The 27,106-nt window shown below is 39.9% G+C and overlaps 2 protein-coding genes across 3 annotated transcripts; both read left to right on the top strand.

Annotated features, from left to right (window-relative positions):
* Positions 1-280: 280 nt before the first annotated feature.
* Positions 281-15,875, top strand: wdr44 (WD repeat domain 44). Of its 2 annotated transcripts, none has more exons than XM_066658970.1 (20): positions 281-480; positions 633-822; positions 2,555-2,588; positions 3,727-3,804; positions 5,248-5,881; positions 6,134-6,267; positions 6,424-6,516; positions 6,634-6,770; positions 8,462-8,545; positions 8,736-8,994; positions 9,199-9,337; positions 9,898-9,962; positions 10,567-10,683; positions 11,087-11,209; positions 11,324-11,515; positions 11,836-11,937; positions 12,413-12,528; positions 12,737-12,864; positions 13,248-13,382; positions 13,604-15,875. In XM_066658970.1, the coding sequence occupies exons 2-20, from the start codon at positions 746-748 to the stop codon at positions 13,690-13,692; spliced, it is 2,736 nt and encodes a 911-aa protein (XP_066515067.1). In that variant the 5' UTR covers positions 281-480; positions 633-745; the 3' UTR covers positions 13,693-15,875. The 2 variants fall into 2 exon arrangements, with proteins under 2 accessions (XP_066515067.1, XP_066515066.1); XM_066658969.1 differs by having other exon boundaries at positions 281-484.
* Positions 15,876-16,915: 1,040 nt separating this feature from the next.
* si:dkey-17o15.2 (UAP56-interacting factor) lies at positions 16,916-26,760 on the top strand. The gene is made up of 9 exons (XM_066649722.1): positions 16,916-17,276; positions 21,502-21,657; positions 21,837-21,931; positions 22,465-22,553; positions 23,272-23,329; positions 25,333-25,385; positions 25,486-25,560; positions 25,682-25,787; positions 26,020-26,760. Exons 1-9 carry the CDS (start codon positions 17,189-17,191, stop codon positions 26,251-26,253), a joined length of 954 nt encoding a protein of 317 aa, XP_066505819.1. The 5' UTR covers positions 16,916-17,188; the 3' UTR covers positions 26,254-26,760.
* Positions 26,761-27,106: the final 346 nt, after the last annotated feature.

Below are 27,106 nucleotides of genomic sequence, written 5' to 3'. Positions count from 1 at the left end.
AATTTGGTGCTTTTGAACTACAGGTGAATGGTGGAGGGGTGAAGAGGACATAATTAAATATTCATAGATCAAAGTGAGTAAAGGTGAAAGTCTAGAGTTACAGCTAAACCACTTTAAGCTCCTAGGGGTATTTGTTCTTGGAAATTACTTCTACATCTGTAACTCTGAACAAAGAGCAGTATTTAGGGGCTTAATCCGTGGCCGAAGGCAGCTTAAAAACACTCTCACCAATCAACAAATGTATCTGTAAATACATCACTGATTCCAGATCAGCTGTCAGAGCCAGTGGAGAGTCGCGTACAATATCGCGAGAGTTCAGCGCTTCGTGAGAAAAATCAGTTGCCGCTCCTCTTCCTCCTGTGTTCTGCTTCGTGTTTAGGGGTTAAAAACCTTAATAGCGTCCGAATAACAGCACCGACAGCTGCTCGCAAAACCGTGGAAGAGTTTCCGTAGGGGCCGAGGAGGATTTACAGCGTCAGAGTGGGTAAATTTGGCTGTTTTTCTCAACCTCCCCGTCTGTTTGTGTTCTGTGTGCGCCGTTAGCTCTCTGCTGTCGTTCACTGGCAGAGAGGGAGCTACTGCAAAAACAGCGGACGTGTCAAAACCTGTCCTTACTCTGTGTGTTTGTGCAGTTTCTGCTTGAAGTTGGGCTCCTTCCTCGCTGTAAAACGGACCTCGGGAGTGTTTAACGGTACTCCACCCCGGGCCTGTGTATGTAGCCCCTGGCTTTAGGAGTGAGCTCTAAATGGCGTCGGATACAAGCGACACGGAGGAGTTTTACGACGCTCCAGAAGATGTCAACTTCACTCCCTCCCCAAAAGTGTGAGTAACACCCAGACGCTGAGGCACACAGAGAAAGGCTTTATTATATGAGATATTATATAATATATATAGATATTATATGAGTACAAAAATTATCGAGTAGACAGCTGACAGGTTAGGGATGTGATAAAACACATTGCTGTGCAAACCTCATTGACACTAAAGTTTAAATGCAGTAATTAGTTTGTCTTGAAATTAACATACGAGTGTTAGTGCAATGCTAATAATTAGTGATATTTTTTGTATCAATTTACGCCTGAGAGTTGTCTACGAACATCCACTTTATCTGCTCATATACTCAGTGTGTCGCTGATAGTGTTTAAAGTCCCTCTCCGTTCATCGATTAAACCCTAAACATCCTTTTCTGTCTAGAATGAGAGGTGTAGATGTTATTTCCAAGATAAATGTCTGATACCTTGGATGTTGCTTAGCTGTAACTCTACACCTTTGTCTTCATTCTGTATGTATTGCGTTTTTCTGTTGTTGAAATCATTTTTTTTTGGGCTGTTTTTTATTTATGACCCTCTATATGAGATGTCACACTCTGTTCCATCAGTACAGATGGCCTTAACATCATTGCTAACACCCTGTCATATTATGCTATTCTTTAGAATGAAGTCTTCATCTTTTTCACTCTATTTTGACGCCAAGGTCTGCGCTAGTCTCACTATAGCATGTCTGGTGGATTGTGTTGATGCCTTGACAATGGCCAGGTAGTACTTGAGTCATAAGCATGTGAGCTAAGATTAAAACAGAAGGCCTGGTCACTCTAGGCATGGCTAACTCTCACTGGAGTTGTTAATCATTGTCTGACAGTAATCTTTACCAGTACTCTGGGTAAAAGAAGATAACCTTCCACTGATTTTGGAAAAACAAATCTAGATATTTTCTTTACGATTCAATACCAGCAGCAAACCTATAGCTGTCTTTATGTAAAAGTCATGCATTTAATGGGAAAATAGTGGTGAATTTTTAATGTATAGCTGCACAATATATCAGTTTCAGCATCATCATCACAATGTGTGCATTTGCAATAGTCACATCACAGGACATGCCATGTTTCCCCAAGTTTTGTCCTTGTCCAGGTAAGAAGGTTTACCTCTAACAAAAGCTACATTCAAAATTGGTGTCTGCTCACTATTTCCTACATTACTCACTACGTAGTGCATCATTATAGGAAACTGAATTCACAAGTTTGTGAAGGATTTCTGACCATAACTCGTGTTGTTTTACCAAACAATGCAGTGTATTGTGGGAATGCATTATCTGTTATTGTATATAGGTTGTACTCCATTTAATGCAGTGCATTGTGGGATTGTTTGAGTGCACTGAATTTTCACAGTATTTTTCAAACACAGATACAAAATGGCAGAACACTAAAATAGTGCACTATATAGTAAATGTGGCACAGTTTCTGGGCACAGCAACTGTTTTGTTTCCACAGTGTGACTGGGGTCAAAGGGCATGTGATTACATGAGAGAGAGAGAGAGAGTAATGAACAAATGCCTGCAGATGTTTAGAGTAGTGGTATTGAGTATAAACGTAGTGTGTTTAGCCCACAGACGTTTTTGTGTGTACATCTTTAGCAGTTGTTTTTCAGGACTGTATGTGTTGATGTTTAAAGAAAAGCTCATTCAGTCCAGCACTTTTCAAAGAAGAAAGTAATTTAAGTATTTCTGAGTCATGCATGTTCTAACCTGCACTTAATCTGCTTTGGGTCTCTCTCTTCAGGTCACCTGCAAAGTTTGTTCTTCCCCAGCCAAAGGTGAGCTGAGCCTGAGCTTTTATAAATTTATTACTTATAAGTTTTTATTTTTTATTCTTTCCTTTACAATATTTAGTTTATGATCCAGCTCTAGGACTTAAGTACGGGTGGAAACATCATGCCAGGACTTCAGGATATAGATTTTGTAAATGCCTGTTGTTGTTTGAGGGCTGAGTCAGCAGAAAGCAGAGGCACTGCCCACAGAATACTTTAAGTTAATAATTACTTACAATTACTTCTGGAGAGCCATTTTAAAAGAACAATAGCTTGATTTAAAATTTAAAACCATGATTGGTGTTGGGACATAATGATATTCATTTTTAGGGCCTATATTGTGCAATGTAAATTTATAGTCTGGGCTGGTCACAGTGTTGAAGGGCTTAAAGGATGCAGGTATAAACAGCTATGAAACAGTGAAACTAGTTATGTCTGTCTAGCTGTTCGTCAACCAGTGCTTAAATTTAGATATGTATCTTCATCTACCAGCTACAGCAAGCTAACAGAGAAATCAAATTCTATGACAGACTAAAGTACACACTAGCATTGCACTTTTTAATGAGTAGAACAAGTGACAGTGCACGACACATTTTAGGGCACTTTAAAATAACTTCTTAAGGACTGACATATATAAAGTTAATACCATCTGTTATTTATGAACAGTCTCTAAATCTCACTAACGTAATATTGCAAATTCCATAAGCGTGCAAACCGAAATGTTAATTTTAATAATACATTGTCCATAGCCCAGACTGGTTCTCTGTCCCCTTTGTTCCTGCCTTGCACCCCATGATTCTGGGTAGGCTCTGGACTCATCACAACCCTATTTAAGATGAAGCCTTTACAGATTATCAAATGTATTTATTAATAATAGTATCCTTTATCCTGCTAGCATATTTACATCAACTGCCCTCTTGATTTAGTTTATAATCTCCTATTTGTTAGAGTATTGAGAAACACTGCTGTTGATAAATATTTGTGCCCAGTGCTGTGAACATGGAGCTGAATATGGCAAGTTTTTATAATTTGCAGTATATTATATAGTGTATATGTACATTTTAACCTGTGTGATTTGTATGTTAAGTGTCTGTAGGTGTTTCTTCTTACAGTGTCTGAATTATTTCTGTCTTGTTGGCTGCAGGCCATAGATGAGAACCTGCTCCAGGAAGCAGCAGCTGAGTTGGTGCCACCAGAGCCTCGTCAGGATGACTCTCTCCAGGTCTGTGTGTTTATGAACCAGAAGTGTCTCTCTCTATCTCTGGTATCTCAATGTCAATTTGGCAGTGCTGACAACATCCTGTTGAATCTAATAAATATGCTGCCTAACAAGTAGCTTGTTACATATAATACATACTTATAAAATATTATTAGGTATTGATACTTCCATAAAAATGATACATATGCAAAATGTAACTATTACATATACATAGCGAGCACAGGAATCACAAACAAGGTAAAAAATAAAAAAACAAGCGAGAGAAACCCACCCTTTAAACCTTCCTCTGAGATCTTTTAAACTGCTTGTAACTTTGTGTTGCTGGCTGATTTCCAGGCTTGTTCCATCAGTGCCTGTGTGCTCAGAGATCCTTCCTGGCCGTGCCAAGGAACATAAAATCCTATTGTTTCTATAGTGGCGGTCTCACGTAAACATCTGTACTGCCTTAACCAACCACCACCTCTTCACTCACATTTCACAACTTACAACATGAGCGCAGATCCACCGTCTTCTCCACTTGGCTACAATTAATGGCTGCACAGCTTCAGTTGTGGAGGACTGGGGAAAAATAAGCATCTGATTTACACCTTTTAATTTGTAGTGATTGAAGTTTACTTCTTTATTGGAGCAAATGTAACTAACATGTAATTAAGGCATGTTTATGGTCAAGGTTAACTGTGGGTTTTGGTGCTGTGTGACATTCAGTTGAAATTTTAATGGACAGAAATACAGAAAAAAAAATCTTATTTTGTCTGTGCGTTGTAATTTTGTCCGTCTTTAAAAATAACTGAATGTTTAACAGTGTCATAAATGGTATAAGCCAAAACTGCTGCAAACACTATGAGATGTAAGCTTGTGTTATTATTTAGCTAATTGAAGTGTAAAATACAAGATGTGTTTCATTACACTGAACATGTCTTGGCTGAAGGTAAGAGAAAAATGATTAAAATTTGTGTTATTTTGTTTTACATGAGACTTTGCCAGGGTGAAGCTGTACAGTCCTGGGTTATGCCCTAGGACAAATTCTTTGTCTTTTTTAAATAAAACCATGAAAATACTTAGTCAGTTTATACTTCTGCAAATATTTATATAAACCTGTGTGTTGTAACACGGGCATTTTACCATAAAAATTTAGCATGGAAGCAAGCCAACCAATTTAAATATAATGTGAGTGTGTGCACAAGAGGTCCGCCTCCAAAACAGAAAGTGTAAAAATGAGCTCTCACTGTGTTGTGCAGAATTAAATGAAGCAGAAATATATAATAGAAAATGTAAAGATTACATTTTTTTTTACAATTTAACTGGGTGTTAATTGGGTCTGTGTTACCCTCTTGTTACCCTCAGTACCTACTGTGGCACTGATCCACAAGTGTTCTGTGTTGTTTTCTCACTAGTCTGAGTTGTTGATGTTCAATCTTGACCATGGCTCTACCTTTTTGTTATTAGATCATCGACAGCATCATAGAGGAGAGTCAGAAGGAGAACGGTGAGGCTGAAGAGCTGCTCGGAGTAGAGGAGAGATGCTCAACCCCTTCTGTTCCCAATCATGGGGTTCAAGAACCAGTTGCAGTTCAGGGACCCTCAGAAGATTCTGAGACCCCTCCTGAGGACTCACAACAACAACAACAACAGCCTGGCGTCAGGCCGCGGGAACTGAGTTCACAAGATGTACAAGAAGTTGCTCCAGATGTGGCAGGTGGAGATCCTTTTTCTCAGGAGCAAAATCAGGCTCCTCCTCCCCCAGACATCACAAGCACTCTGGGACCGTCTCCGTCTCAACCCGCCGTCAGCCCAGCCGCCTGCGCCGCAGAGAGCCCGGAAAACACGATCAAAACAGCTGACATCCTAGAGCAGGTTCCTATAACAGATAAGATGCTCGAGACAGACGCTTCAGGCCCATCCAAACCTCCCAGACAGTTCACAGTGGAGCCAGATATTGTAGCTAGTACAAAGAAAACCCCACCCTCAAGGCCGCCCCCTCCCGGTGGAGCACCGCCCCCCAGGCCACCTCCCCCAACTCGCCCTACCCTCCCACCCAGCAAGAAGTCACTGGAAGTGATGCGGCCCACAGGGCTGGAAGGTGAGGCTGCATGACAGAATGTTGTATTATCTTATCGTCTTGTTTTACCTTGGTTTACCTTTTAATTAAATAAAATACATGAGCAGGATTTAGAAAAGCGTTGTAGGGAAAGGGCATGTCCCCATAATCTCTTCGTGGTATGTCCTCTATATGTTGTGGCCTTTTTTTGAAATTGGTTTAAATATCATTTCTTATTTAGCATCATTACTAATCACCTATTAATCTTTGTTAACGTATGCTGTGATTGGTTAGTTTCTTCAGAGCCAGTGGCAGAGCCGTGTGGATTAATCAGTCCTAACTCCACGGTGAGGGGCCTGACTAAAGAGATGCAGCACTCTCTGGACCTCGCCAGTGCCACCAGTGGGGAGAAAGTAGTAACTGCACAAGTGAGTGGCTCCTGCATATAATATCAGGTTCATTGAACAGCTTCTGAGTATGCAAGTTGTGATTAAAGTGCAATCTTCATATTTGTAACAGAAACATATATATTATTTGAGTTTTTTGAGAAAATACATTTTGTGGGCGTGTTTGTGTGTGTACAGGAAAATGATGAGCAAGCGTCCAGTCCTAGTGGTAGTGAAACTCCTGGACCTCAGAGACCGCGTTCAAACTCAGGCAGAGAGCTCACTGATGAGGTATTGTTGTGTACATGTATATTTGACATTATACTTGGTTCACACAAGAATTCCGATGGGACCCTGTTTGACTTTTGGCATTTGCATGTGTATCTGTGTGTGTTTGTGTTTATATAGGAGATCTTGGCGAGTGTCATGATTAAGAACCTGGACACAGGTGAGGAGATCCCACTGATCCAAGCAGAGGAGAAACTCCCAACTGGAATCAACCCGCTGACACTGCACATCATGAGAAGGACAAAGGAGTATATCACGTAAAAGAACTACATTACCCACACAGCACCAGTTTCGCTGTACAAGTCTAAAAGAACATCAAGATGTATCATTCTTTACCTAGGCCTTAGTTCTAATACTGTTCCAAAGAGGAAAGTTGGGGCCCCTCTGGCACAATAGCTTGATATGTTCTCCTTGTAAATGAAGACAATTACACCTCCACATTTGTCCACAGTTGAAAAACATGGCTTGTGATGCTGTAATAACACATAATACATTTTTTTTCCTGCAATATTAGTTTCACTTAAAATAAAAAAAAAATGATCCACCTGGAGCACTGTGTACATTGACTGAGAGCTGGTAGAACACACTGAGAACTTGAATAAGGAGAGCAGCCTTCTGCTATTGACCTTTTTATGCTTACCATTCCTTACATGATTTGAAATGCAGCATTGATTCTGCATCACTCACTTCAGCAGGGCTCCCAAACCTGTCCTCAGGGAAACACATTTGTTTTTGCTCCAGTTCTTAACAGGACTAAACCAGGTAATCAGTGTTCAGCAGCTTGTGATTACTCGTATGGGGAAGGTTCACAGTGGGAACAGAGGATCTGGGCTGGAGTCCTGAATAGAGAGTATTTTACATTAGAATTCAAAACATGAAGAAAAGCCCAGGGGTCATGGCGCGCTAGGGGTAAGGTAGTACATTGCCTTCTTGACAGAAAACAAAACAAATAAAAACGTCCTGTAGTGGCTTCAGTGAACTTGTTTTCTACTGAAGGGTGTGTGCTGTAATTAGTATCAAAGGGAGTTGTTTGTTTTAAGTGCTGTTGCTAATATAAATCTAGTTACTCTTTTTGATGCCACTGTAGTAATAAAACGTCATATCTCAGGCATCGTAACATAATAGCGGAACAAAATATTTAGAGTAGTGAGCTTTTAGTCTTGGTAATTTTGGTTTCACTGAACGTATGACATTTTTTAAAACCGACTGACATTAATGATGCATAATATGCATTAAAAATAAACAAATTCAGAATAGCTAAGTGCTCCTAATCTCTGTCCTCTGTGAGGTTATAGCAGTATATGCTGCCAAATGTGGTGAGGGGATGTTTCCTGTTGGTGTCCTTCTGATATTGTTGCTCCATGAGATTGGCCCGTGTAGTGTTGTAGATGTGGTGGTGGGCCTGGGGGCTTTCCAGGGTAAAATGTATCAGTAATCCTGTTCTCCACACTCCAATCTGTCCTCATTTTACAGCGGAACGAAACTCAGACACACGGCTGCTGCCCTCCAGCGAGGAGAAAACGGTGTTAATCTTTCTCTTGCCGCCGCAGCTCGTTTTAAACTCCACTTAGACATTCGTTTTTGTTTTAAACTGCTGTGATTCAAAGGGACATTTCGTACAGAAGTGAATTACAATGACTCAAGTGGCTACCAGCTAGCATGGTCCCACTTTATTATGTGCTAGCTGATTCATGCCATCCTTCATCATGTTCATCAGTGTTAACATTTATGGGCTATGTTCTCTTTTGTCTTTCGCTTTGTTAGTATTTTGGGTCTGTAGATGGCACCGGTCAAGGATGTGTTTTGCTGTTCCTCTTATGATTCGATTAAGGGTCAGTGGTGCTGGTTAACGTACAGGGTCACTTATATATGTTATTCCTGATGTAATTTATGTGATATATAATGTTCACAAAGTAAGCATGAATTACTCTGACTCCTTTCTCCACAGAAATGATGCTGCTCAGTCGGATGATGATGATAAGAGTCAGGCTCCTCTGTCTGACACGGATGGAGGGAAACTCAAACAGAAAACGTAAGGAAACCTGCACTGCTGTGTTTAGTGGTTTAATAATATATAAATACAAATATATTTATGAGATAATTGAAAACATAGGTCCTTCCTTATATGCCTTCATACATCCCATGTTTAATACTGTCCATTTTTCTTATCTTTATTTGTCCCTTCTTATCCCTCTCTCTCTCTCTCTCTCTCTCCCACTCAGCACTCAGTTGAAGAAGTTTCTGGGGAAGTCTGTGAAGCGAGGGAAGCACCTGTTGGAGGAGTATGGAGAACGCGCTGTGAATAAAGTGAAGAGTGTGAGGGATGAGGTGTTTCACACGGATCAGGACGAGCCGTCCTCCAGTGACGATGAGGGAATGCCCTACACTCGACCAGTGAAGTTTAAAGCAGCTCACAGCTTCAAGGGCCCCTTTGACTTTGACCAGGTCAGGGTGGTGCAGGACCTCAGTGGAGAGCACATGGTGAGCAGAACAGCTGTGTGTGTGTCTGTCTTTTGTTTTTTATAGACAAGGCTACAACCCAGATTATCAGAAGGCAATTTGGATTCAAGCCAGTGTCTGATTATTTAAGTAATCGTCATTAGTATTTTAGTTCCAGGTCAAAAGTAAAAATTGAAAGATGTCTTGGCAGATGTGTGTATTTTTATTCACGCGTCTCATGTTCAGGGAGCGGTGTGGACGATGAAGTTCTCTCACTGCGGCCGGCTGCTGGCTACTGCCGGTCAGGATAACGTGGTTCGGATTTGGGTCCTTAAAAATGCCTACGACTACTTCAACAACATGAGGATCAAATACAACACGGAGGGCAAGTACACACACAGTGACTCACAATATTGATGCAGTGCATACACGTGTGAAATAGAAAATCTATACACCAAGTGCTGAGCTTCTGGTAGCAGTTCTAATTGATCAGCTGGGAGTTAATGATATAATCAATGATTGTCAGAGCAGATTCAGGACACCGGCTGCAGGATTGTTGTCCATTTTTGTAGGTTCCAAAAGCCTTAGGTCAATGTAAGTGCTATTCATCCACTTTAAATTATGCTCAAATATTCTGCACATACCTAATTAAGAGTATTTTACATGAATATAAACACATTTAGTTATTAATTAATTATTGTTTCTAAGATTATTAGTAATAAAGAAGTGGATACTACTTTTAATAACATTCAAAAAATGTATAATTCATCATATAATATTTGCTGGCTAGCATGGGCAAGAACATTAATTCAGACCTTTTAATGGTCGTAGGTGAACGCATGTCTGAATGTATGAATGTCAATATAGGAATTTGTATGCGTTTGTTTATTGATGTGTGTCAGTCTTTTTTGCAGACTAAATTTGTTTGGTTGTGTATTCTTTCAGGTCGCGTGTCCCCTTCTCCATCTCAGGAGAGTCTGTGTTCGTCCAAGTCTGATACTGAAGGAGGGGTAAGATCATTTCCTGTATGTTATGGTTTATATATTGGTCAATCTACACCAGTCAATGTGAGAAAGAAGTGTAAGATTCTTTTGAGTTCAGTTCAGTATTGTGAAGTTTGTATTTTCACGCCATGGCTTTAGAATTATATTCATCATATTTAATCATACACTATACACAGTTATGTAACTGGAGGAGCTGTTTATACAAGTTTGAGAAAGTTATTTAGGCTACAACATACACGTACATCATGGGATGTTAACATGATTACCAATTTTTAACTTGCAGTCAGAACAATGCATTACAACTGTCTGATATGTTTTACACTCCTGTGAAATGTATCCTACAGAAGTGTAAGTTTCTTAGACAGTTGTTTAGAGTTGGAGTGGAGGGGAAGGGAGTGGTCATATATTTCTAGGTTTGTGAATGGTTGTAGGATCCTTCATTTGTCTGTTACACCCTCTGGTGGCTCTATATAGAACTTCAGTCTACTTCTGCTGTGCACAGTGCTGTATTCATTTATATTATAAAGTCATTGATTTGTGTTCTTAGACTATTCAGATTTCTAAGCTAAATCCTATATATTTGTTTTTCTGTTTTCTGCTTCTGTCTCAGCTGGGAGCGGTGGTAGAAGATGCAGACACTGAAGACAGAAACGTTCCCTTCCGGCAGGTCCCCTTCTGCAAATACAAAAGCCACACTGCCGACCTTCTTGACCTCTCCTGGTCAAAGGTGAGCCCTCCCACTCAGGCCTTATTAAAATTAAACAGTCATTGTTTTCAGATTCAAGATTCTTGGGAACGGAATTTGTGCATCATTGAGTGTTGTATTTATTATCTTTTAAAGGACAGTGATTAAGAAGATTAACCTATTAAATTAGCTACTGTTTACACATTTGTGATGCACAGGCTATTAGTAACAAGTCACAAGTTCATTACAATCTATTAAAATACATAAGGATTGAAGTTGGATTGGCATTGACAACTCTAGTAATGACCTCTGTTCATCATTCAAGGTGATTTCTCACATAATAAAATGACAGGAGTATAACAAAAGCTATGGAATTTTTTGAGAGTGCGAGAATGTTAAACTTTACTGTTTTTGTTAATAGAAGTCTTATCCCTTCTTTTTACAGAACTATTTTCTATTGTCGTCCTCCATGGATAAGACGGTGCGGTTGTGGCATATCTCCCGAAGAGAGTGCCTCTGCTGTTTCCAGCATGTAGACTTCGTCACAGCGATTGCCTTCCATCCACGGGTGAGAGAAAGAGCTCTCCTCAGCCAAAGACGGAGCCAAGCCATGGATTAGAATCATTATTTTTTGTAACAGTAGTAATGAACAGCATCTCTCTCTGTCTCTCTGCCTATGTAGGATGACCGGTATTTCCTGAGCGGCTCTTTAGACGGCCGGCTGCGTTTGTGGAATATTCCCGATAAGAAAGTGGCTCTGTGGAACGAAGTGGACGGTCAGACGCGGCTCATCACCGCGGCAAACTTCTGCCAGAACGGCAAATATGCCGTCATCGGCACCTACGATGGACGCTGTATCTTCTACGACACAGAGGTGTGTTCGTTTGTCTGTCTGCCTCTAACTTCTAGGTGGAACTGATTCTGTAAAACACACACATCATTTTCATGCAAATGAACATTCTGTGATGGATACAGTAATCCTGACAGATTACAGTGCTTTACGTGCTTTGTGGAATTGGATTAGGCTAGAACGGTGGTAATTATTGTTTTCCTTTCATTAAAAGTATTTCATTTGGAGGTAGAGTGCTCTCTTGATATGAAACAGTGGAGGTCTCGGATATAGGATATATCCATGAAAGACAGATACAAATCTCCTGATCTGTGTTTATTTATTTTTCTTTGCTTGCCCAACAGCGCCTCAAGTATCACACACAGATCCACGTCCGCTCCACAAGAGGGAGGAATCGCGTGGGCCGCAAAATCACTGGCATCGAGCCTTTGCCTGGAGAGAATAAGGTACTAACCACTTAATTATGCTTAATGCATGCATGCTTATTATTAAATAAAATAATACGAATCTTAATCCTTCCTGTGCTAAAATAAGCCACAGGATGCAGTTTATTTCGGGTTAGCGCATTTTTCTTCTGTACAACAACATGTAAATTATCAGCTCATGTGGCTAATATGTAATGGTACTTTAAGAGCGATTCTGATTGGTGAGGCTTAACTACATCAGTCTCGTCAAATCTGGAGCAAACTAAAGAAGCAAATTTCAGACATCATAACGGTCTCATGTATTTGACTCCATTTGGGAAAGAGGAAGCATAAATGTAATATTTTCCCTAACCTATCACTTAAATGTTTTTTAGAACAGGGAAAGGTGCTTTGTCTTTGGTCTGAAAAGTTGTTTTTGTTGTTTTGCAGTTTTCCTCCAATTCTTTGAAGCAGTGAAGACACAAACGTTGAAAAAAGTGCATTTTTCTTTTGACAGATTCTAGTGACGTCAAACGACTCGCGGATTCGCCTCTATGACCTGAGGGACCTGTCTCTGTCTATGAAATACAAAGGCTACGTCAACAGCAGCAGTCAGATCAAAGCCAGCTTCAGGTGAGGACAGAGAGAGATGCCCTTAAAGAAACAGTACTTCAGAAAAACAAATCTAAAAGCCGAGATCTGCACTTTTTTTGTGACTTGAAACACATTTGTATACCCTTAAAAATGGTGTGTATTAATAGCACATAAGTACAGTATGCCAATGTTATAACCCTGTGTCATTTAACCTCTTAATGTGCTGCCTTTCCTTTCACTCTTGTAGTCATGACTACTCATTCATTGTGAGTGGTTCAGAGGACAAGTACGTTTACATTTGGAGCACTTACCATGACCTCAGCAAGTTCAGCTCTGTGCGAAGAGACCGCAATGACTTCTGGGAAGGAATTAAAGGTAAAATTTAAACACATTTTTATTTCATTCCTGATGAATGGAGAATGTTGACAAGTGTGTGCATTGATTTGACATTAACTAGCATTGTGCCCTGTACTCTTTAAAAGTAACATAAAAATATGAGCCACATGCTTTAATAGAAATTATGTGCATTTGTTTGGAGAAAAGCCTTCTGTGTATTTCGTACAGAAGTGTATCCTCATAACATAAGCTTATAGTGAACACTTTTTATTAGAAAGAGAACCAAAGAATGCCCTTCTTTGAGCTTAAAGTATCCGACTAAAATACTCCTGAGACGTTCAACACAAAGAACAAGCTTTAAATCATCTGCAGGAACTGAGCGTACTCTGATATTTATGTTGCTGTGTCATTATGTTTCTCAGCCCATAATGCAGTGGTGACATCTGCCATCTTTGCACCACACCCCAGTTTGATTGTGCCTCAGGAGGCAGGGCAGGAAAAACCTGACGCCGAATGTAAGAGCAGCGACACTGACGACTCCGAGACCATCCCATCAGGTAATGGAGTAAATCCTTGGCCATCAGCTTCATAATAGAGTTACAGACTTTCCACAAGTGTTTAGGTTATCGATTAGAATTAACGAGAATTTCTGACCTCAGAATATCAGCATATGACATTAATATTATTGTAATGAGACACTGAATTTAAGATTACATCCTATATCCCTAACCATGTTAAATTGAACTAACCTTCATTTCCCTTTCCCTGTGTTTCTCAGGAGCTTTAAAAACAGATCACACAGAAGTCCTCCTCTCTGCTGACTTCACTGGCGCCATTAAAGTCTTTGTAAATGTTAAAAAATACTGAGAGCTTTTAAAATCGCTGAGAGCAAAACAAAGCCTGTAAATCGTTATGTTGTGAGAGACTGAACCAGAGACAATTATGATTATGACAGAGACACATTTCTAAGTGGAGGAAACGTAAGCTCTGCCCACAGATTCTCTTCATTGACCAATTGGCTGCTGGCGAGTGCTCTGGAGAGGAAGTCTGCCTCCTCTCTGCAGGGAACAGGGACCCAGACACTAGAGCCTGATGGAAAGGTGGAGGACTGTGGAAAGGGGGGGGTGGAAGAAAAAAACATTTCCACAACGCGACGCACTTTTCTTCATCTGCTATTTTCTTCCTTTCTTTCTGTTAATAATGGTTGTGTTAATGGAACGGCTGTGAACTGTAACTTATAAACGTGGTCATTTCGTTCAAGAAGAATTCGATTACTGTATTCGTGTGAAAAGGGTTGATTTATCGACTTTATTCACTGCCATGAGATGGTCAGCTCATACATAACACAATGCAGATACTTCAGAAATTATGATGGTATTTGAAAACGAGTCTGAATATTTGGTTGCATGTGTGTAAAGTGCAACAGCAGAAAGAAAACACAGCTAGAGAGCACAGTTCATTTCTGATTCAATGTAGATCATACATTACTACAGTTCTAATGCAGGCGTAACCAGTAAATGGAGCAAATACGTGGCCATTGTTTATCTTAATGTCTCCAGAACCTTTTCCCCCCATACATTTTCCTTACAATTGTACAACCTAAAGTTTGTAGACACATGTTGGTCCAACATTTCTTCTGATGGAAGAGTATTAAAAGGGAGTTGTCTCTGTTTGCTGCAGCGACACTCTCTACTATTCTGAAAAGTCTTTAGTCTAGAAATTAGAAATTTCCTTTGAGCATTCAGTCACAAGGCCATTAGTGAGGTCAGGTCCTAATTTAAGATCAGTCACTCTTGACCAAAGTTTGCTCCAAAGTATAATGCTATGGATTTATACCCCTGTAGTTGTTGCTTGGCATTGAGCATGGAGAATTCATCTTATAAGATTATATAAGTGGCATATGTGTCCCAAATAGTTCATTTTAAAGGTGCAGTGTGTTATTTATGGGGATCTCTTAGCAGGAATATACTTACACAGTGTACAAATCCATGTTTTCTTTAGTGTGCATTCACCTGTTTGTTAGCTTGGAATATCTACATGGATAGGGCCTTCTTGTTACAGAGGGTTCGGTGTTGGGTTGAAGTGTTTTTACAGAAGTCCAGGACAAACAAACCAAGCACTGGGCCTTTGTTGTTTTTATGTTGAAATGGACGTATGGGGTATTCAAATTGTTGCAGTGTGAGACCTCACCACTAGGTGCCACTAGATTTTACACACTGCACCTTTTAAGAAAGCTGAGTTTATACATCATAAAGATGTCTACCAACATTTACACAAAGTGTATGAGGTTTAATTGAAGACTAGTATTTTGTAAGTGTCATACAAAACCCATATCTTTATTTTATTTGTATAGCATTTCAAAATGCCAAGTGCCCTTGACATTGTCTGAACATTTCAGTTGTCTCATTGCATTAACAGGAAATTTAAAGCCTTTTAATGTGGTTATTTTTCTTAAATACAGGGTTTTGTTCAAACACCAGAAGGGTATTCCAAAATCAACGTATGATGTATGTCCCTCAGCTCTTTCCCTATTGGACAGACTTGATGCAGTTAGATTGTTCTGAACAAACTGAGAAATCTTAATTTCTGAAAGAGCCCCTAGGTGTTTGCTAGGTTTCCACAAGTTTGCTGCTGTAGCATACATCCAGAATAGTGTTGCAATATTTGCATGTGCTAAGTGTCCCTCTAAAGTAATTTCCCACCAGTAACTGCATTGGTATTGTTTTATTTCCTGTTGTATTATCTCACGTTTGTGCTTTACATTTCATATGAATGTGACCTTCTCGCTGTTGAAGCTTTCTGTTTCACACTTGTGCTGAGCCTTGTGTTATGTCTAGAGCTGACCAGCTCAAAAGATGCCCCCATCTGATGGACAAGAGCCACTGCAAACAATTTTAAAAGCAGAAGAGTGATTTATATGTTAAAACATCTGTACACACACACACACAAAACCTTCTATTTCCTGTTCTACATCAGATGTCCCTGATAATTTGATTAAAGTATAACCTTGACACTCTCCTGCTTCTACAATAAAGTCTCACAATTCTGGTTCTAGCTCTAACTTGTGTGGGTTTGATTATGTTTATACTTTATTCAGTTGTGTTTAATATTTTTATTGTAAGTTGAACCCACTGATATTTTAATGATTGATTATCTTGCTTAAGAAGAGTAAAATATAACGTTTTTCTCATGTGAGACTAGGCTGTATGACCTGAACCTGTGTGTGTACACACACTGTAACTGAACAAACTGGTTCAGTCTTCATTATCCCTTGGTCACTCCCACTCCTCTCCTCTCTACTTAATAGCTGATGTGTGGTGGATGCTGCACTTTTGTGGAGGCGACTTCCTAATATCCCAGAGAATGTAAAGTACTTTGAGGGTCTAGAAAAGTGTAATATATACAACTCTCATTCAATCCTACAAAAAAAAAGTGAGTTCCTGCTGTGTAAGTAAAATATGCACTTCCAGGGGGACTCCAGGGCTTCGTAAGTAATTAAACAAAAAAAGTAAGTTTTATTTATATAGCACACTTAAAAACAGATTTCCCATTTTCAAGCACTAGACACATACATTAACACCCTCATCAATACACAGTTCAACAGTTTAACTGTGGCTGATTGCTAAATGATAAAATAGTCACATATGGGGCATGTCTAAAATCTCATGTCCCACAAAGATTGTGCTTTTGCTGTTGCCACACAAAGACTTTGGAACGGTTCTACGTTATTGGGAACCTGACTTTAAAATCTTGAGGGAACACAAAGCATGTCCACAACATTTGAAAGTGCCCTGAAGTTCTCCTGAAAGTAGCCTGTACAATGCCAAAATATGACTATAGAGAAGTAATGTGTTCTTTTCTTCATACCAGTTAATTATCTGGCTGCACAATTTTAACTAATTGTAAGCATGAAAGATACTTTGTAAATTTCAAAATACAGTACATTACGTCAATTGTGATATAACATCTGAAACATGATAAAAATTCATATAACATTAATTTTTAATTAGAGATTATTCTAGAAGGAACTTCCTTTGACCACTGCATGTATTTGCTCAAGGCAGGAATTGGGACGGGGCCCGTGGTGTTACGCTGAAGGCTGAACAAGGCAGAGGGCGTAGTTGTGCAGTCTTCCCTCGCTCCCTCTCGGAAAAGTTGTCTGAAGTTGTCCTGAGCTATTTCGGGCTGTTGTCTGAATGTCTGACTGTCAGCTGCTGGTTCATTTTTGTCACTCCTCCATTTCTTCAGCACTTCACTCCAGAGTCGTTGTCCTTAAACTCCAACAGATTTCAGTTTTTACCGCTTTAACAAAGACGGAATAACACGGATATAAACTCACTTTTAAACCCGTAAACCTATAAACATGGGGGACGGTCAAGTGAAAGCAGAGACTTCGGAACCGATTGAGGAATCTCAGTCAAACGGAGCGGACAAAATCGACATGTCTCTAGGTTTGTTTGTGTCTTGTTGCTGTTATAGTTTGATTTTTTTTTTTTGTGTGCTTTGTTTTGACGTTTATTTCACTCGAACGAGAACCTGAACAAGTTTGCTTCTGTCAACATGCTTTTCACATTAATTTAGTGTGGTTACTGAATGTATAAAACGAGTTTATTACGAGTCTGAAGTTGACTTCACTAGATATTTAGTTAATTTCCCCATTAGACCTTAAACGAGTGCTGCGGTTATATTCTGGATGTGATAATTATCGCTAGCAAAGTTTGCTTGTGAAACGGAAGCTGACTCTTCACATTTCTGCGTTCCACCTTAAATCCTGCCACAGGCGCTGGAAGGTATCGGCCGCACCATTTAAGGTGGAAGGCAGACGAGTCGATTTGACAAACGTTTAGGCAAATACTATATCTACACTATACCATGCATACTATCTTACTAGACTGATCTTTACACATCCCATTCGTACTAACATGGCTACCCCAGCTGTGGGGACCCACTCTATGCAGCATAAACAGTCTTATGGGAATTGCACCTTAGGGGAAATAATAAATAATACTAATAATGTGCTACATTTATGAGTAAAAATGCCTCCATGCACCTTTTGTTCTCACACTGACTTGAGATAAAATTCCTCTGGGTGGATTCTTCTTAAATGTGAGGGCAGCAGCTGATAAAACAAGGCTGTTCTCTTGTGTTGTCGCCTGCTCAGTGTGAAGACACCTGTCGTAATTATTCAGTCAGCAGTGAAGACTTTTACTGTTCACAGGTCACTACAGAGACAGGGACTTTAACCTGAAAGGGGAATCCCACCCATTTTTTTTAGATTTTCTGCGTGGCCCATGGATCTCTTCTGCTGCTGAGGACAGGAACCATAGGTCAAACATAGACTGACAAACAAAGACTGACATTTTGCGTGTGTTCTCCCACTTATTGCATTTAAAGTAAATTGTAGTAACTCTCTGTAAATGTGTATCACGTGTTTTTACTGTAGCAGTAACAAGTAAGATTTAAAATATAACATTTGATTAAAATCTAAATGTACTTAAACATATAACTCTCTGTGCTAAAAATAAAATTAATAAAAAATAACATGAACCTTCTGCTGTTATATATATTCTGAAATAGTGTCTTTATTACTCTCAAAAAAACTTGCACTAATTGGCTAATTCACAAAAGCAGTCCAGATCCTATAACTTCAAGGTGAGTGGGTGGGGCTAAAGTGCTGAAGGCCGTAGGAGGATCTATGAAAAAGTCTTGCTTTTCATAACAAATTGTTCTCTTTTATAAAATTTTATTATCTATTAATGGTTACACACCACCTCATTCTTTAATTAAAACATGTGAAGACTGTTCAGTTATGCAGGATGTATTCATTCATTCATTATCTGTAACCGCTCATCCAATTCAGGGTCGCGGTGGGTCCAGAGCCTACCTGGAATCATTGGGCGCAAGGCGGGGATACACCCTGGAGGGGGCGCCAGTCCTTCACAGGGCAACACAGACACACACTCACACCTACGGACACTTTTGAGTCGCCAATCCTCCTACCAATGTGTGTTTCTGGACTGTGGGAGGAAACTGGAGCACCCAGAGGAAACCCACGCAGACACGGGGAGAACACACCAACTCCTCAAAGACAGTCACCGGGAGCGGGAATCGAACCCACAACCTCCAGGTTCCTGGAGCTGTGTGACTGCGACACTACCTGCTGCGCCACCGTGCCGCCCTATGCAGGATGAAGTATGTGTAAAATACTGCCAGTGAATATGAATATAGTATTTATTCTGCATTTTATATCCAGTTAATCAGGACTGGAGTGAAGAATGTTGTTAGTTAGACCATTTAAAAATCACTGACATTATCTCGTATCTGTTCGGATTGTCATGTCTCTCGTTCTTAATATCCATTATACAGATGTCCACTCCTCCTGAGAGGTTTTATGGATGGTGACACCCTCAGGAATCCTCAGGGCTCCAGTGCACTTCCTCAGATAAATTCCACTGAACCTGTTGAGCTTGTGTCACTGCTTTTATTTGACCACCACACCCTCAGACAATCATGATATACCATGAGTGTTATCAGTAATTTAAACTGTTTCTTATTAAGAAAACCTGCATTTTATGTGGGTAATATTCTGTAATATTCAGTCTGAGGGAAAGGTCTCGCAGTGGCGAACTTTACCTCAGTGTTGAGATTTCCTGGCTGAAGGCTGTTTTCTGAGAATGTTTCTGCTAAAGATTAGAGTGCTATTAGAGATTTAGGTCCACAGTTCACTTCAGTATGTGTACAATGCAATTCTCAGTAGAACATGTGTCATACAGTGTCACGAACCACATAAACAATTGTATAACTTAATAATTACAACAGTTTAATCTGTAGCTGATTTAACAGTTTAGCCTAATGCTAACTGAAGGAGTTTTAGCTGCTATCATTTTCTAAAGTTCCTTGTTAAATTTGTTCGCCCCTCAATCCTGTAAAACTCCAAAACTCCACTCAGTGCCCATCTTAATATTCTCCTTTCTTGAAATATTATTTAAAAATTTTAAACTTTAAAAGAGTTGTCCTGGGTTTTTTATTGCTCTGTCTCTGTTTGTCTTTTAATATAATTTATTATTATTATTATTATTATTATTATTATTATTATTGTCTTGGTATCCTAGCAACTTGAATTCTGTGAATAGGGGGCGCTTACAGAAAAAAGGTTTTTCTAACCTCTGAACTTTTCTGTTTATATATAAAATGCATACACACACACACACACACATATATATATATATATATATATATATATATATATATATATATATATATATATATATATATATATATATGTGTGTGTGTATGTATGTATGTATGTACAGGGGTGGGACAATGAAACTGAAACGCCTGGTTTTAGACCACAATAATTTATTAGTATGGTGTAGGGCCTCCTTTTGCGGCCAATACAGCGCCAATTCGTCTTGGGAATGACATATACAAGTCCTGCACAGTGGTCAGAGGGATTTTAAGCCTTTCTTCTTGCAGGATAGTGGCCAGGTCACTACATGATGCTGGTGGAGGAAAACGTTTCCTGACTCGCTCCTCCAAAACACTCCAAAGTGGCCCAATAATATTTAGATCTGGTGACTGTGCAGGCCATGGTCAACTTCACTTTCATGTTCATCAAACCAATCTTTCACCAGTCTTGCTGTGTGTATTGGTGCATTGTCGTCCTGATACATGGCACCGCCTTCAGGATACAATGTTTGAACCACTGGATGCACATGGTCCTCCAGAATGGTTCGGTAGTCCTTGGCAGTGACGCGCCCGTCTAGCACAAGTATTGGGCCAAGGGAATGCCATGATATAGCAGCCCGAACCATCACTGATCCACCCCCATGCTTCACTCGGGGCATGCAAGAGACTGGGTGGTACGCTTCTTTGGGGCTTCTCCACACCGTAACTCTCCCGGATGTGGGGAACAGAGTAAAGGTGGACTCATCAGAGAACAATACGTTTCACATTGTCCACAGCCCAAGATTTGCGCTCCTTGCACCATTGAAACCAATGTTTGACATTGGCATGAGTGACCAAAGGTTTGTCTATAGCAGCCCAGCCGTGTATATTGACCTGTGGAGCTCCCGACGGACAGTTCTGGTGAAAACAGGAGAGTTGAGGCGCACATTTAATTCTGCCATGATTTGGGCAGCCATGGTTTTAAGTTTTTTGGATACAATCCAGGTTAGCACCGGAACATCCCTTTCAGACAGCTTCTTCTTGCGTCCACAGTTAATCTTGTTAGATGTGTTTCGTCCTTCTTGGTGATATGCTGACATTACCCTGGATACCGTGGCTCTTGATACATCACAAAGACTTGCTGTCTTGGTCACACATGCGCCAGCAAGACGTGCACCAACAATTTGTCTTCTTTTGAACTCTGGTATGTCACACATAATGTTGTGTGCATTGCAATATTTTGAGCAAAACTGTGCTCTTTCCCTCTGCTAATTGAACCTTCACACTCTGCTCTTACTGGTGCAATGTGCAATTAATGAACCTCCCAAACTAAAATGACAGGTGTTTCAGTTTCATTGTCCAACCTCTGTGTGTGTGTGTGTGTGTGTGTGTGTGTGTGTGTGTGTGTGTGTGTGTGTGTGTGTGTGTGTGTGTGTGTGCATTTTATATACAAACATAAGTTCAGAGATTAGAAAAACCTAACCATTGTATTCTTCCACTTCCCTCCAGATGAGATCATCAAGTTGAATAAAAAAGAACAGAAAGCAAACAGAGCAACGATCAGAGCCAGAAACAAACGAGCTGCAAACAAGAACAATGTCCTGAAGAAGCTGAGTCAGATGCCACAGTCACGGAGAGGCCTCAGAGGAGCGCTGCTGAACCGGGGTAATGACCATCAGTCTGTACATCTGTCCATCCATCCATCTGGCCCATTGTCCATCCTAACACTCCTACTACTTCTAATACTTAATATTACTTCACTCTTATTCACTTTTTCAGCTTCTGTGCACAGTTTATCAAGTATTAACTCAGTAATGCTTAACTGATACATGTTTGTGTTGTAGGTGCGGGCAGATCCCGAGTTAGAGGTTTGGGCAGGAGAGGGTCACTGAGGGGGAGTGGCCGAAGTCCTCTCAACAGAACTGCTGCCAACACAACGGTCAGTACGAGAGACTGGATTATTGCACACATAAGTGCACACAACTATAGACTTCATACATTTCACAAAGCCATCAGTTGGAAAAAGAATGAACACATATAGAAACTTTGTATTCATTCAGAATCCAGAATGTGCATCCAGAAGCACAGCAGAAACCTAGAAATGCATCAGACACTCAAGTATATCCAGACACTAAAAAGTACACACAGACACCAGAGCAAATCCAGACTCACAAAAGTAAACCCAGCCTGTGGCCCCAAAGGCTATACATGATCTTATCATCTCTCTAGTCCGCATGGTTAGAGTCAGGATGCAGTGTATTGCCAAAAGTGAGTAAATCAGGAGCGGACTCCCATCACCTTGATGCACAAACCCTTGCCTCAGAAATCAGATGGGTGTTAAAGGTCACAGGATTCACACACAGAGACAGAGCGAAAATCACATATGAAAAAGAAAATGAATATGTTTAATGATAAAACCAGTCCAAAAGAAGAATTCTGTAAAGCTTTTGGTGATGTTTCTGTTTATTTTAGAGAGAAGAGCTGTGGGATCAAAGCACAGTGCCTCAGAGAGGAGGGTTCAGAGGCAGAGGCAGAGGGAGAGGAAGAGGAGGATTAAACAGGTACAAGGCTCTGTTTATATGAAATAAAACTGTAGTGTCTAGTTAGAAAGATCTAGCAACAGCCCCATGCAGTGAATTCCACTACAGAATCCTGTCATTATTTCAGTGCCATCTGAGAGTCTGAAGATCATAGTCAGTTCTATTTTTTATTTTTTTTTTTGGCTTGTCCCTTGCATATAGAGATTTCTCTGGATTTCCTGGATGATCCCAATATTTGAATCCCCTAAATCTTTACTATTTTAGGATGAGAAACATTATTCTTAGATTTTTTAATTATTTGCCTTTGCAGTTTTTTTCACAGTAATGAAAAAGTAAACACAGTAAACACCTCCTCATCTTTACTTCTGAAAAGCTCAGCCTCTCTAAGATGCTCTTTTTGAAACCAGTCACTGTCACTGACCTGTTGCCACTTCACCTCATTAAATTTCTTAGCACTACACAACTTTACCAGTCTTTTGTTCCCTGTCCCAACTGTTATTGGAGTGTGTTTCTGAAATCAGATTCAAAATGGGCAAATATCTTTCAATAAACTAAAACTTCCTAGTTTCCACATTTGACATGTTGTCTTTGTATTGTTTTCTGTTGTGTATAGGGCTTAAGCATTGCATTCTGTTTTTTTTTTACATTATGTCCAGCATCCCAGCTTTTTCAGAAATGCAGTTTGGATATAAAAAGTGTAAAAAGAAATATTTTTTTTCTGTTTTTAATCATATTTCAGGGAGGCTTTTACAGCGAGACATCAGAGAGGAGGCCGGCCATTCACATTAGACAGAGGGGTAAATTTGAGTATTAACCTGTTTGACTAATGTTTGTTATTCAGATTCACAGGTTTCAGGGTTTCCCGCAGAAAATCGGTTAGTCAAGGTGGTACCAGGGCAACACATTTTTAACGTTTTTTACTCTTTATTTATGAATTAACAAAGCAGTTGAAGTGCAATAACAGTTACAATGCTAGTAAACAACATCATGAGCAATAACACCCCTAGTGTGCTACAATATGGAAAGCCGTTAGTCTCTAACATGTTGGATTCTCCGTGTTAACACGTAGCGTGTAATTTTGTGTTAAGACGCTAAGGTATTTACGTGTTAATGCGTTATGAACATGTTAACACGTTAAGTTTGTGTATTTTGTGAATCATGATGCTTTACTGCCTCCTACTGGTATATGGCGTTATTGCTGAAACAACATAAAGCCTTAACTTGCCGAATAACGGAAAAATTCCAGTGTTTAATGTTCTGAACAATGCTTTTTAATTCAGATTTTTGGTTCAGTTCCATTTTGAAGGAGATTTGACATCTCACGTTTTTAATGCATATATAGAAGTAGATATACATAAATAAACAAAACATGAGTAAATTAATGTATCTTTAAACATATTATACATGTTTACAGAAAGAGGAGGATCTGGAAAGTTCATTTCACAATAGGTTTGTATTGACACCGTATGCTATTAAAAGAATGTACATAATTTATCAATGTGAATGAATTACGCCTGAGTATGTGTCACACACGTAGTGTGAGAGAATAGTGATGTTTGTTTGATATAAAATTATGAAAAGCTTTAGATCATGTTATGAAATTAAATAATAATATGCATGTTTACAAATGCTAAGCTATTAAACACCAGCGTCTTTTATTGTGATAAATAAATTTCCAGTTGCCATGGGGATCAGCTTACTAGTATTGCTGTCTTCACACTGCTCACGTAGGGCTCAGCGTAGCCATAGGGCAGCGCTTAGCTCACTATGTTATGAATAATTCAGATGAAACATAGTGACTACGTTCAGAAAGGATTTATGTTTTGTGTGAACTACAGTGTGTGATGTAAATCCTATTTTGAATATGTAAGTACGCCCGGATTTGAGGCCTCCCATTGGCGAAAACCTTAAGAAGCATGTAAACATGTCATTTTTGGTCACGTCATCACGACAAAATGTTGTGTTAACACGTGGATGTGTTCACACGTTTACCGCCCAATGGCGTTCCATACTACAACAACTTCCTCCTAACCAGAAAATCTCTAAAAAAAAAAAAAAAAAAAAAGTAAACATAAAATAGGAAACCAGTGATGTCATCAGCCCCGCCCCCACACACTCCCGTTGGGAATCAAAGCATCAGAAACGAACCGAGTCATCGTTCAGTGTTATAAAAATCTTGTGAAATTTTGAGAATTATGTGCTCTGTGTGGTGTTTGTACGCTTTGAGGAACTTACACGGAGGGTTGAGTGTAGAGTCGACTCATTGAGTGAATCGGGTTGCTCTTGTCTTGAATCGAGTGCAGATTAAAAACATTGTACGCACAGCTGCGGCTAAACTGAGACGATACACAACTCGCTTTAAACGCTGGATTATCCCTGAGAGCAAGAAGATGTTTGAGGAGATTATAAATGAGTTATGTCCTGTACAGGACAGTAATCTGAATGCTCCGATGGTGGACCATCAGTGGTCTACAGTCAGTGGTGTGCCAGCGGACCGATATATGCTCACTGTCTGGGATGCTTCAGAACACGTGTTTGTGACTGAAAACACAAAAGTACTTTTGAACTTTGAATGATCTCTTATTATTGAGTGTTTGCAATGGGGGCGGCGGTGGAGGTGGTGGACGACGTTGTCAAGGCGGCTGCAATAACTTTGAAGCACTGCGGGAAACCCTTGTTTTAAACTGAAGAGTATTCACAACTCTCATTAAGAAAGGGAGCTTTACACTTTGCTTACTTTGAACAGTTGCCAATAAATTGTCTGATTTGATGAAAACTGAAAAGATTCATTTGTGTTCAGTTTGCCGCGACAAGGGGAACGGGGAAGTTGGAAAGATATCAGAAAATAAGAAGGTATGTGGATCTCTACAGAAACCCTTCAGTGTTCCTCACTGCATCATTAATTCAGTTTTAATTAATTTGTTCCTCCAACTCTCTCTTCTTCTGAAAACAGTCAGACACCAGCATCCTCTTCTGGAACAGTGCTGACTGTGTCACTGCCCAATGCCAAATCACCCGCCTCCACTCAGTGAGTACTGCAATGTTTTCACATTATGTTTACAAGGTTTATAAGATCACAAAAGTTGGTTACAGATTCTCTCTCTCTCTCTCTCTCTCTCTCTCTCTCTCTCTCTCTCTCTCTGGGTAAGGTCTAGGCGTGGTGCTGGTGTGATGCTGAGAGGAAGGTCGTCTGCAGGGAGACTTTCACCCAAAGGCATCCAGCTCCGCTTCAATTACAAAGCCTCCACCAACCAGGTGATTGACCACACCCACAAACAACCAAACCACACCCAAAGACAACACCCAGCTTCACTAGAAACAACCAGCTCACCTTGTACAACCGCCCCCAGCCAGATTCCCCTGTACGGCTGGAGTGAGACAGAGTAGGACAGAGTCAGAGAGATCAGAGTGGATTTATTCATATCAGAGTCCTGAAGAACACTGTAACTGTGTTCCACATGTTTCTAATTTCTTCATTTATCTCCAGACTGGAGTATCTCTGCATGACCGCTTCACAAGCCTGAGGGTCAGAGGACGAGGTCAGAGAGGAGGGAGGGGACAAGGGAGAGGAGAAATTAGAGGAGGAGGAAGAGGAAGGGGAGGACTAAGAGGTGGGATGGTCACGGCACGAGGAGGAAGAGCCAGAGCTCGAGGAGGAAGGGCAGCAGCTGCAGGAGCTCGTGGATCTGGAAGAGCCGGACGAATGGTTATTCTTCAGTGATTCCCACAATCACAATAACAACAGCAGCTCTCACAAATGAAGTCATAGTTCACACAGCTCTAAAGGTGCAGGATGTGGAACAGCGCCCCAAATGGAGCACGTGTGTAATTACAACCTGGAGGTCTCTATCTGCCCCATTCTTTTCAGTTTGAATTTGAGATGGTGCTGGAAAACTCCAACATGTTGCTGTATGTTCCTCTGATGTAATGTTTCTGTTTGTAAACTGTGAGAATTTGAGTTATTTTTAAACTATTTATATTTACAAATGAATCAAATCTTTCATATAATTCTCAAAAGTGCCTCAAAGTGTAATGTACATACATTTTTATTTGTTTACATGCTCTACATTTGGATATCGCCAGTGAGACAAACAATTTTTATTACATTTTACAAAAAATATTCATATGTTAAACTGTGTGATGTGAGTACACGCCCATTAAAGTCACCTGTTTTAAAATGTGATGGTTTTATTCCTGATCTCTGTTCACTGAATCCAGTCAGAGCTGCTTCTGAGCCCAGTGCTTTTCAGGAAGGCTACAGACACACAGCGATAGACTACAGCAGTTACAGAATATGAATGAGTGAAAGAATAAATTAAAAGTTAAAATAATAATTACAGTGTTCATGTGTAGTTCCTGAAGGTCAAATAATGATCAAAAGTGTTTGTTGCTGACTGTAATATTTAAAACATCCTGCACAGTGATAATGTTATTTACTTGGTGAAGCTGTTAAACTTAGACACGACTGAAGAGAAACTTGACTGTTTCAAAGAAACTGGACCTGAATTCTTTTCACTCTGTGTTTGAAAATATTTCCTCACAGGACATGAAGAATAATACAAACAGAGCAGCCA

This window comes from Hoplias malabaricus, chromosome 2, assembly GCF_029633855.1.
Source record: "Hoplias malabaricus isolate fHopMal1 chromosome 2, fHopMal1.hap1, whole genome shotgun sequence".
NCBI lineage: Eukaryota > Metazoa > Chordata > Actinopteri > Characiformes > Erythrinidae > Hoplias > Hoplias malabaricus.
This window is presented reverse-complemented; position numbering and strand designations above follow the sequence as displayed.

Coding starts and splice junctions, on each gene's coding strand:
- wdr44 (XM_066658970.1), top strand. CDS start 746: ATGGCGTCGGATACAAGCGACACGGAGGAGTTTTACGACGCTCCAGAA. Junction 8,995..9,198: donor ACCTCAGTGGAGAGCACATG/GTGAGCAGAACA, acceptor TCTCATGTTCAG/GGAGCGGTGTGGACGATGAA. Junction 11,938..12,412: donor CTTTGCCTGGAGAGAATAAG/GTACTAACCACT, acceptor TTCTTTTGACAG/ATTCTAGTGACGTCAAACGA.
- si:dkey-17o15.2 (XM_066649722.1), top strand. CDS start 17,189: ATGGGGGACGGTCAAGTGAAAGCAGAGACTTCGGAACCGATTGAGGAA. Junction 17,277..21,501: donor CAAAATCGACATGTCTCTAG/GTTTGTTTGTGT, acceptor ACTTCCCTCCAG/ATGAGATCATCAAGTTGAAT. Junction 21,658..21,836: donor AGGAGCGCTGCTGAACCGGG/GTAATGACCATC, acceptor TTTGTGTTGTAG/GTGCGGGCAGATCCCGAGTT.